The sequence below is a fragment of the Ahaetulla prasina genome, chromosome 2, assembly GCF_028640845.1.
Source record: "Ahaetulla prasina isolate Xishuangbanna chromosome 2, ASM2864084v1, whole genome shotgun sequence".
NCBI classification, from domain to species: Eukaryota; Metazoa; Chordata; class Lepidosauria; order Squamata; family Colubridae; genus Ahaetulla; species Ahaetulla prasina.
Genome location: NC_080540.1, coordinates 252650853 through 252662924, shown reverse-complemented (window position 1 = coordinate 252662924; position 12072 = coordinate 252650853). Strand labels below are relative to the sequence as shown.

The window sequence follows — 12072 nt, the reverse complement described above, 5'->3', positions numbered from 1 at the left end:
ACAGCCATTTTTGCAAAGCAGAAATGGTTAAAGATGCCCTTTGTCTGCTGCCAGACCACTGCAAATGCATCTTCAATTCTGTTTTCCTCCTCTGTGTTTGAAGTAGTGCTTTCCTGGCTTCTGGCAGCTCAAGCTTTGCTGTCTGGTTTGCCTGCCACATTTTCGTTTCTTCTGGGCAACCCTCTGCTGTTTTTGGCAGCTGCACACAGTGGCAGGAACACCCCCTCAGCCCTGCAATACCATTGGGGAGGGGGATTTCTTGCATTTTATCACATTTGGCTTCCTAATTTCTGCTGCAGTGACTGTTTCAATAGTTCCAATAGTATAATATATGATTACATTGCCCCATCTTTTTAAATCATTGCAGAAAAGAGTTTTACTGTTTTCTTTTTTCTGTGAGAGCTTTTAAAGCATTGAACAGACAAAACAGACATGGACCTTAATGTGAATAAGTTCATTATTTTTTATTTATCTAGTATCTCAAAGTCAGGTCATTTTCTCTTTCTACTATGTGAGCAGCATCTAGTTCAGGGCTGTCAAACTCCTGGGCTGCGAGCTGGATGCGTCATGTGCTGTCCATGCCCACACCCAGTTTAGCGAAGCTGGGGGGGAGTCCTAATACGTCATGTGATGATGCCATGACGCCGTGAGTTTGACACCCCTGCTCTAGTTAAACCATATGGCCATTCCCCCTTCTTTCTAGCTTCTGACTTCAGACAGGTGTGGAATGTAGTAAATTGGTGTGTATAATGATATCTCTACAATTTGGAGATTAAGCCTTCTTACCTGAAATACTAATGTTTCTCCTATGTAAGCATGCCTTTTTAAGCTATAAAATTATCTAGCTATCTAAACACTGCTAAAAGTCGTATTTGTTTCTTTGTAGCCATCAAATTGGGCAAAATAGTGTATCACAGGGCAACAGTTCCTGAATCGATGTATCTAAAATGGGCTTATTTATAGAATGTTTCCAAGATCCAGGATCCATGGCTCCTGTGGGATTGAAATTTGACACACCTGTGGCCACTTCATGAAGTGTCAGTCATTTCTGACCACACTTCTGTTGTGTGGTGCAAGAGAAGGTGGGAAGGACGTGTCTCTGTCCTCTTTCCTGCTTCTCTCTGGCCTTTTGCCCAATCAGCTGGTAGCAAGGCTGAATGGCTGAGCAATGAGTGGCTACTTTGGATCCAAGGCCAAAATTTGAAAAAGGAAGTGACTTGAATACTGGCTGGTGGGCAGGATTAGTGGTTGATGGGTGAGCAGTCTTTCTTCTTGGGTACATAGTGGGATGAGGAGCGTTGTAGTTTTCTTCATAGTACATTGGTAAATGCAGTAATAAGTCTTTTCAGTATTTACTCACTTTTTTAAAAAAAGCATACAGTACATGTTCAACAAACCCCATATAGATAAAGGAAAACAATTAGGAGTTGCTTCCTTGGGAGAAGGCATATTGTTCGGTGTAAGGTCAAAGTAACTAGCATTCCAATCCAAACAGAATTTTCTTAGACTGTTTTAGTTCAGCTGGCATCAGCATGGAGTATTGGCACCTTCATGAGGCAATGAAAAATAGCATTTGTTTTATGATCAAAAGGAATTTGCTTGCACATTAAGTGTTTCACTTCCCATCCAAGAAGCTTCAGTTCTGAAGAAGCTTCTTGGATGAGAAACTAAATGTTTTCAAGGAAACAAAACCAAGAAAGCCTAGTTGCTTTTTGAAAAGCATATTTCCTGCCTTAATTTGTTTCCTATCTCCTATATTTTACTTAAAAGGTTTGTGTGAGGGTGGGGGGAGAGAGAGAGATTGATTCATATACTGTCAAGCCATCCTTCTCTAGATGGTTACATCCCCTTCTGTATAATTTAAAATTAAAAAAATGTATAAAATAATAATACAGAAATTTCAATAGAATTGTATTCAACTTTGGAGTTTAAAAAAAGAGGCTTCGCACAGGCAGGAGCTCTTGGGTAGCAGCTGTCAGCAACTTCTTAAAGCAGCAATGTCTGTTCCTGCTGTTGTGTGATTGCTCTCTGCAGTTGCAGCACAATTGCAGGAAAAGAACCCATTTGGATTACGAAGTTGCTGACAGCTCCTCTACACACACCAATATGCCCTCTGAAGTACCTTTTCCCTTAAAGTCAAGAGCCCTAATATCTTAGCATAATTAGCTCAGGTACATGCCATACAGCTAACTTCACTGTTAATGAATTATTGGAATATTGTATGGAATTAGTATCCAATTTATATGTGGCAGAAAGCAATTAAACCCAGACTTTATGGGGTTATGTATGTTATCATTTAGGCATAAACTAGCGTTGAAATACAAGCAAGGATTTGTAAAACCATAGGACTAGTTCCATGGCTTAATTGTATCAGCTTTGTCCTATCAGATTCCCAGATATTACAGAGAAGATTATTCTTGAACCTGGGAAGAATTAAAAAATTAATTTCCAATTTGGTGTGGTAAAGTACACTTCCCTAAATATTGAAACTGTTTCAAATGTGGTAATTATTAAAACTAAAAGGGGAATTTGTTAAACAAATGTAAAGTGATATTTTAAAGAATAAAATATATCTTAAAAATATAAAATGCTGAAGGATTACTCTTGAAGAAATTTTTTTGTATATCTTTGGCCTGAAATATACATAAAAAGCTAGTAATGCCTCTTCTAAGCTTTTTTCCAGGAAGGTCTGTAGATTGTTATGTTCCGTTTTCACTGGTAGATAAGAATCCCAAGGTAACTCTTATAATTGCAAAGTTTGCACCATTTATAAAACTTGCAGATTGTCTATAGCAAAACAGTGCAAGTGTGGTCATACATTTTTCACCTTGCATGCCTTATTTTGAATGTTGTTTTCTAGGTTGTATTTGATAGGTTATATTTAGCAAATCTTATTTAGTCTGTGTGGCTGATCTGGAACAAAAAAGAATTTGAATTTGTGAAACTGCTCCCATCTAGTGGTCTTCTGGATTTTACTAGCTCAAATTAGATACTGTAGGCTTAAAAATAAATTATATTGTTTTAATAAAACCAAAAAAAAAAGAAAGGAGTGGGGAAAAAACAATATAAAAACAGGCTGTGACTAAAAATAAATGAACTGAGTCTGGTTGCTTTTCTATTTCTTTTAAGCATAATCTGCTTAAAAGAAAAGAGTTAAACAAGAAACATCTCCTTTAAAATCTCTTGAGGAAAGAATTACATCTGTCAAAGACTGCCTTGGTAAGGAAGGATTAAGTGATTGAGGAATGGAGAAAAGAACAGCAGTTATTATAGGACAGTGGTCACCAACTGGTGGTCCGCAAAAAATTTTTGGTGGTCCACAGAATTTTTTTTTGCATTTTTAATATTGGATTAAATGAGGAGTACTCAAACTACAGCCCCTGGGACAGATACATGCAATGAATGTTTGTGTTGCTGTAAAGAGTCTCCCCCTTCGGGGTCTTTTTGTACAGGTCGGAGGGCAGAAATTCCAACCTGGGGTCTGCTTCAGCCTCCTGGTTTGGGGCTTTGGGTGAAGGCTGGAAGGAAGCATCACTGGTGATGTAATGCCAGAGGGCCTTGTGGGACTGCATCATGGCCTGGAATTGACTGACCATCTCAGCCCACTGAGCCTCCAGGTGCCGGTACCTGGCCTTGCACTCCCACAGGTCTTCCCTCTGCTTGGAAGGCCTATGCTCCTAGTCTTCAGTGAGGTGCTTCTGCTGAGCCTCCTCGGCCAGATCCAATTTGAACTTGAGTTGTTTTGCCAACTTTTTCTCGTGGTGGCTGCTTAGCTCCAACAACTGCTTCCTTTTGGGGCCCTAAGGGGAGGGGCAGGGGAGGCGAGGAGTGAGTGGGAGGAGAGGGGCAAGTAGAGTCCCATAAATAATAATAATAATAATAATAATAATAATAATAATAATAATAATAATAATAATAATAATAATAATAATAATAATAATAATAATGTTTTAATTTGTATACCACCCTTCTCCCGAAGGACTCAGGGCGGTGAACAGGCAGATAAAATACAAACATACACAATAATTAAAACAACCCTTAAAAAACTGATTTAAGCTTGCCCGAAAATTTAAAATAACAATACACCCCATAAAATTACCAAAATTTAAAACCCATGAAATTCAATTAAAATTTAAAGGTAAAATCAAGCTAGTCCAGCCATACGAAATAAATAGGTTTTAAGTTCGCGGCGAAAGGTCCTAAGGTCAGGTAGTTGTCGAAGCCCGAGGGGAAGTTCGTTCCACAGGGTCGGAGCCCCCACAGAGAAGGCCCTCCCCCTGGGGGCCGCCAGTCGACACTGTTTGGCTGACGGCACCCTGAGGAGTCCCTCTCTATGGGAACGCACCGGACGCTGGGAGATAGAGGCCGGCAGTAGACGGTCCCGTAAGTAGCCCGGTCCTAAGCCATGGAGCGCTTTAAAGGTGGTAACCAATACCTTGAAGCGCACCCGGAAAACAACAGGTAGCCAGTGCAGTCTGCGCAGGATAGGTGTTACGTGGGAGCTCCGAACCGCTCCCTCAATAACCCGCGCAGCCGCAATCTGGACTAGCTGAAGTCTCCGGGTGCTCTTCAAGGGGAGCCCCATGTAGAGAGCATTGCAGTAGTCCAGGCGAGAAGTAACGAGAGCATGAGTGACCGTGCATAAGGCATCCCGGTCCAGGAAGGGATGCAACTGGCAGATCAGGCGAACCTAATAAAAAGCTCTCCTGGAGATGGTCGCCAAATGATCTTCAAAGGACAACCGACCATCCAGGAGCACGCCCAAGTTGCGTACCTTCTCCATCGGGGCCAATGACTCACCCCCAACAGACAGCCGCATCTGCAGCTGACTGTACCGAGGTGCCGGCATCCACAGCCACTCCGTCTTGGAGGGATTAAGTTTGAGCCTGTTCCTCCCCATCCAGACCCGTACGGCTTCCAAACACCGGGACAGTACTTCGACAGCTTCACTGGGGTGGCCCGGGGTGGAAAAGTACAGCTGAGTATCATCAGCGTACAGTTGGTATCTCACCCCAAAGCCACTGATGATCTCACCCAGCGGCTTCATATAGATGTTGAACAGGAGGGGTGAGAGAATCGATCCCTGCGGCACCCCACACATGAGGCACCTCGGAGTCGATCTCTGCCCCCCTGTCAACACCGTCTGCGTCCGGTCAGAGAGGTAGGAGGAGAACCACCGATAAACGGTGCCTCCCACTCCCAACCCCTCCAGCCGGCACAGCAGGATACCATGGTCGATGGTATCAATAGCCGCTGAGAGGTCTAATAGGACCAGGGCAGAAGAGTAACTCTTATCCTTGGCCCTCCAGAGATCATCCACCAGCGCAACCAATGCTGTGTCCGTACTGTATCCGGGCCGGAAGCCGGACTGGAACGGGTCTAGATAGACAGCTTCATCGAGGTACTGGGGTAGCTGACATGCCACCGCACTCTCTATAACCTTCGCCGTGAAGCGAAGGTTGGAGACTGGCCGGTAATTCCCTAAAACAGCTGGGTCCAGGGAAGGCTTCTTGAGGAGAGGTCTCACCACCGCCTCTTTCAAGGCAGCGGGAAAGACCCTCTCCCGCAAAGAAGCATTTGTAATCCCCTGGAGCCAGCCTCGTGTCACCTCCTGAGTAGCCAGTACTAACCAGGAGGGGCACGGATCCAGTAAACATGTGGTGGCATTCAGCCTATCCAGCAACCTGTCCATGTCCTCAGGAGTCACAGGATCAAAATCATCCCAAACCACCTCAACAAGACGGGTCTCGGAACCCTCGCCTGGATCTACCCAATTTTGATCCAATCCGTCCCGAAGCTGAACGATTTTATCGTATAGATAACCGTTAAACTCCTCGGCACGCCCTTGTAGAGAGTCCTCCCGCCCCTCCTGTTGGAGGAGAGAGCGGGTCACCCGAAACAGGGCGGCCGGGCGGTTATCTGCCAACGCAATGAGGGAGGAAACGTAGTAACATTTCGCATCCCTCAGTGCCACTAGGTAGGTCCTGCTATAGGACCTAACTAGGTCCGGTCAGCCTCAGAACGGCTGGATCTCCAGACACTCTTTAGGCGTCTTCTCTGGTGTTTCATCTCCCTCAGCTCCTCGGAGAACCAAGGAGCTGGTTGAGACCGACGCTGGGTCAGAGGCCGCAAAGGCACCACACGGTCCAAAGCTCCAGCCGCGGCCTGTTCCCAGGCCGCAACTAGTTCTTCAGTCGTGTCGTGGGCCAGGTGCTTGGGAAACGGCCCAAGCTCCGTCAGGAACCTCTCCGGGTCCATCAGGCGCCTGGGACGGAACCAGCGCATTGGTTCCGTCTCCCTGCGGTGGTGGGTAGCGGTCCGAAAGTCTAGACGAAGGAGAAAATGATCTGACCATGACAAAGGTTCGACAACTACATCATTTAAAACCAGATCATTCAACCACTGGCCAGAGATAAAAATCAAGTCTAGGGTGCCTTAAAGTGCCCCTCGACATGAATGACATTGTGTTGGTCATGCCCACCCAGTCACATGACCACCTAGCCATGCCCACCCAGCCGGTCATTAGGCAGATCATATTAGTGGTCCGCGGGATTTAAAATTATGTATTTAGTGGTCCCTGAGCTCCAAAAGGTTGGTGACCCGTGTTATAGGATGATTCCCAGTAGACATGTTTGACAATTTGTTGAATGGCCCAAGTGTTACTGACTTAATCATCTCTGTGTGAAGTCTTATTGATCATATTGTTTCTTTGAGATTTAGTGTATCTCATAACTTCTTTTAAAATATTAAATATTTTAATATGTTGCATTAAATATACTTTAATAATGAGATAGGCAAATTCCCATTTTCCTGTTTTTTGAAAATATATAAATATGAAAGAAAAATGTTGTATTCACAAAAACACAGTTTTTTATTTGAGTCAAAGGTGAAAATACAAGAGCAGCACAGGGAGAAATATGACTTTTTTCCCATTCAAGACTCCAAATGTCAGATTTTGAAGCAGGCATTGTTTTGAGGGAAATCTGTACTTTCTCTGACAAATCTATTAGCAACTAAATGATACATCTTTCTTTGTCTTTTCATTCAGGGGTGCTACATCTATTGTCTACAGGTGCAGGCAGAAAGGAACTCAAAAGCCTTTTGCTGTCAAAATCTTGAAGAAAACTGTAAGTGTAGCTGTTCCTATTCATGAGTTTTTTATTGCTGAATTTTGCTTTTGAGCAGAGCTGCACCAGAATATAAATGTATTAATTTCCCATAGTCCCATCAATGTAGAGCCTTATGCTTCTTTTAATCCGAATTAATAAGACATATGGAACATTTTATGTTGAATTCAAACTATTAAACTATTACTTAATAGGACATCTGCAGAAATGTTTGAAATCCACGATAGTTCAGCAGAACCAGATTTAGAATTTCAGAACGTTATGCTGAAATTCCCAGTACAACATACTCACACTGCCAATCTTCCTAATCATTGCACTCCCAATCTTCCTGGCAACTTTCCTGCCTTTTTTTAGTTGCCACTGCTGATGCCCTTTGTGCTCTCCCCCAAACAACTGGAGCGATTGTATTTTGATCTATGCACATTGCACAATAATCCTGGACTTACGCACAACAAATTGCTTAGCAACCATTAAAAGTTATGATATACCGTCAAGAGCTACTTATGACCAAGTTTTGAAGTTCCAACATCACAAACACCCTGTAGTCACATGACTGCCTTTTGGGCACTCAGCAACTGATCCACATTTATGGCTATTTGCTGCATCAAAGATCACATGACCATAATTTACTATGGTTTTGACAAAAACTTATATTTACTTGCAGTTTCTAACAAAACGCAGTCTGTAGCGAACAATGATGTCACTTAACAACAATGGCATTTGTTTAACAACTGCTGCAAAAAAAAAGTCATAAAAATGGGTCTACTCACATGGTGACAGTTGTCCCCCCCTCCCCACACACACACACAAGTGTTAGAAGTCTTTATTAGGGGTTCCAAGCCTGAATTAGTATTCCCCAACAATTTCCTGTGCCAGGATCAGCCCATTCCTGATGAGTTCAACAGACTATTCAAAAGAAGCCAATACTAGTCCACAAGGCAAGTCCACAAGGCAAAGCCACAGATGAAGAGTCATTGTTCCCAGCATCGTTTCTCTCCCCTTGCTCAGCTAAATATCTGCTTCCTGGTGAAGCCCATCAAGAGGGGGGTGAGGCTGCTCCTCACAAGTAGCCTGGCTGACCTTCGTTGTGCCTGCCTCCTATCAGCCTCTAGATGCTCTCAGATCTGGAGGAGGAGGCAGTTCTTCTTCATCTCCACTGACAAGCTGCAGCTGTGTGCCCTCTCCACCTGAAGTCTCTGGGCTTCCCAGCTGCAGTTGTGCCTCTCCTGTCTCTAATTCAGCCAGCTGCTTATCCGGTCACTCCACTGTGCTCGGCCCCTCTACTCATTGCTCGTAGCCCTTGGCTGCTTCTCTTCCTGACAAGCCTGGGGCTGGCTCATCCTCCTCTCCTCATCTGGAGGGACATCTGGGGAAGCATTCAGGGGAGTCATTACAATGACCTGCTATATGACCATCACAATTTATGACCGTAATTGCCATGGTCAATTTTGATTGTAAGTCGAGGACTATCTGTATGAACAAACACCTTTGTTTAAAGTATTTTATGTAAGAATTGTTCAACAGATCTACTCCAAAAAAGCAATGTTTATGGGAGCCTTCCTTAAACTAACATACTTCTGATTCTTTTATATTCCACTTCCAGGAGTCCCAGCCAACATAGGTGAACCTGTGCTGACCAGGTTTCTTGGAACTACGGATAGGATTATGTTGTAACAGCATTTAATTATGACTAAATAGCTCTTGTTAAATGTCATTTAAATGTAAGATTTCAATATATGATATTTGTTGCCCATGGGACCTAATTTCCCATTAAGTAGAAGGTATATATCACTCTTCATTATGAATAAAATCCACTACATGGCTTATAGCTTATAGCAATTTATGATGCCGTTTTCCATTAGGGAAATTCAATTTTAGAATGACAATCAAAATGAAAATCAAACAGATCTATGGTAATTCAAAAGTGCCATAGATATTGGCTGCAAAAATTTGTGTGCAATATCTTGCAGTGAATACCATTTATACTACTAAAAATCATGTAGCATAATATTAAAATTAGAGTACCTAAAAATTGCAGATTTTAATATTTCTAACATGCTATCTCTAAAAACTGAGGAAGATGTGATAGTGACTTAAAGTGTGAAAACTAAATTAAAGAGGGCTAACTTCTGCTATACTGAATAGAGCTATGTAGCTTGTCTCTTACTCTCCCTCCTTTATTTGGAATTCCTAGTGGAAGAAAGGTGGATGGAGTTCTGACAATCATAGTGTCAGGTTCCATAAAGACTGGAAAAATAAACCTCAGCACGCAAAAGCAGTAACCAAGTTTGTTTATCCTGATATCGGTACTATCTGACCACCTTAAAGTGTTACAGAAAGGAATCTTGGTTGGAGCTGACGCTCCGTTCTCCCCATCACCTTTTTAAGCAGCATATAGCTCCACCCCAGTGCAATCACTCAATTATCCCACTAACCCGTATCCTCCCTTTCCCTCCCCAATCCATCACAGGCCACTTCAATTGTTCCTTGTTCTGTCTTTCCTTAAAGTGATAAAGGTTGATAGACAGTGCATGACCTTGACGTCATCTAGCATGTGGCTGGGAAATCAAAGTGAGAGGCATGCCTCGGAGCTGACGTCCCAGGAGAGCAGGCCGTGGATAGCTCAGGCTGTAAGGAGCCTGTTATTAGAACACAGCTGCCTGCAATTACTGCAGGTTCAAGCCCGGCCCAAGGTTGACTCAGCCTTCCATCCTTTATAAGGTAGGTAAAATGAGGACCCAGATTGTTGGGGGGGCAATAAGTTGACTTTGTAAATATACAAATAGAATGAGACTATTGCCTTATACACTGTAAGCCGCCCTGAGTCTTCAGAAAAGGGCGGGATATAAATGTAAATAAATAAATAAATAAATAAATAAATAAATAAAAAAAATACAGGAAAGGTGGTCGGCGAAAGTGTGCAGCAGTGGAATGGCGATCCCCACACGAATGTTAGTCCCAAATACCGTTGCAGGGCTGGGGCTGACATGCGGCCCTCTCTACCATGGAGATGGTGTCTAAAACATAGGAACAATAGTGAACGCTTTCAGACGATAGAAGCTCCGGCTCTATCTATGACACATAGGGTATAAATCAATGTTTTTCAATCTTGGCAACTTTAAGATGCATGGACTTCAACTCCCAGAATTCATAATGGCATGGGATTTTGTGAGTTGAAGTCCATGCATATTAAAGTTACTATGGTTGAAGAACATTTGTATAAATATTTTCCTTTCAATATTGTATCATTATGACATGAAACAAATCCTTTAATATTATCAATACTTTCATTTTTCCTGTCATTCAAAATCTACGAAATAAATTCTAAATTGGTGTTTGATTTTAGTAAGCAGTTAGATAAGGAAAAGCCCGTTGAAAATTAATTCAAACAAAACAAGTGATGTTTGTAAACTGAAATGCAAATCCAGGAATAAGGATGCAACCTGCACTAAATGGGGTTACAGTCATAGTTTGTATTTATTCATAGATTCAGCCAGGATTTGCATATCTCAACATCCAAGATTTGCATATCTCAGACTCTGCAGAGATGTAACCATTTCTAGAAATTTCTGTTAAGCCAGGATGAAATATTCCTTTGGAATACGGCCATGATATTATTTGACAGCTTTTTGGAAACATTGAACAATTTCAACCAGCTATTACTAAAATGTTTGCCTCGGGCCACTCCTTCATTAAAGTATCATCACTGACTGGAGGACTTTTTATCAGCACAGTGCCCTAAATCCTACATAATTTAGAATCAGGTTTTTGAAAGATTATATTTAACATTACACGTTTGCACACCCTTAATGTCATTTAGAAGAAGCCTCCCTCCGTCCCTCCCTTCTTCCCTCCCTTCCAATTATTGTAGAAATTTTTGATTAAGAGATTTAAACCAGGCTTCAGAACTTTCTGATATAAATTACTAAGCTAATTCTCTCTTGTTTTCTGTGTTTTGGCAAGCTGTCCCCTTCTGGCATGTAATTTGACTAGCTGTTGAGTACATTGTAACTGAGTGTGTATTCTTTTTATGTATATGCTTTTAATGGTATTTTAAGTGTTTTAATTGTTAATCTATTTTATTTTATTTTTCTTACTATTAGCACCATATGTGTCATTTATGGTGAAAAGTAGGATACTTTCAGTAAATAAACTAATAAATTTTATAAAAGTAAACTGTAAATGTTACTGCATGGGAAAATTGCTGCATTTGTTTCCCTATAGGCGCTAAAGAAGACATAAATAATAGATATTTTATTCCATAAATTTTATATTAGCATTTTATACCAATCTTTACTGTGAAACTTAGGAAGCAATTTTATGTTATAGACAAGAAACTAAATCAGATAAATTATGCAGTGATGGTACCCAGTCTGCTTGCTAATTAAAAAAAATAAACAAACAAAAAAACCTTTGCATCTAAATTAGTTGAAAAATTATGTGCAGACACAGAAATCACATTGATACCACCTCAAACCAGATCCCCTTCTTGGTTTCTTACATATGCATTGTAAGAAACTGAAAATTAGTTCAGGCCTCTTTCTTTGCTATTTATCTTTTATAGTTTTTAAAAATGTAATTTGAGGTTTCATACATCTGTCCACTCATTTTTTTAGTACATAAAATAAGCAAATTTTTAAAGGTGCAAAAAGTGTTTCAAGGACTTTTTGAGCATTTCTGTAATAAAATAATAGTGCTAAATAGATTCTTGCAGTTATCTGTTACTAAGTTTAAAGTGGTAAATCCACATAGAACAAAATTTTACACTATACAGCCTAACAATGCCCTTCATTCTAAGTGAGAACCTGAGCTCTTACTTAATTCTTCTTACTCAGATCTGCATTCCAAGTGATTCAGTGGGATTTAAAATGAGAAAAGTGAAGTTAATAACACTACCTCTGTTTGTGAATGGAAGAAGGAGAAAAGGCAAAATTGGAGTTTTTTG

The 12072-nt window shown here is 41.3% G+C and overlaps 1 protein-coding gene across 2 annotated transcripts in view; it reads left to right on the top strand.

The window, feature by feature from the left end:
• Positions 1 to 12072, top strand: part of CAMK4 (calcium/calmodulin dependent protein kinase IV) — a 72484-nt gene that overhangs the window by 22158 nt on the left and 38254 nt on the right. For both annotated transcript variants that reach the window (XM_058169456.1, XM_058169455.1), the window contains exon 2: positions 7049 to 7127. In XM_058169456.1, coding sequence (XP_058025439.1) covers positions 7049 to 7127 — 79 coding nt within the window. The remainder of the gene's footprint in view (positions 1 to 7048; positions 7128 to 12072) is intronic.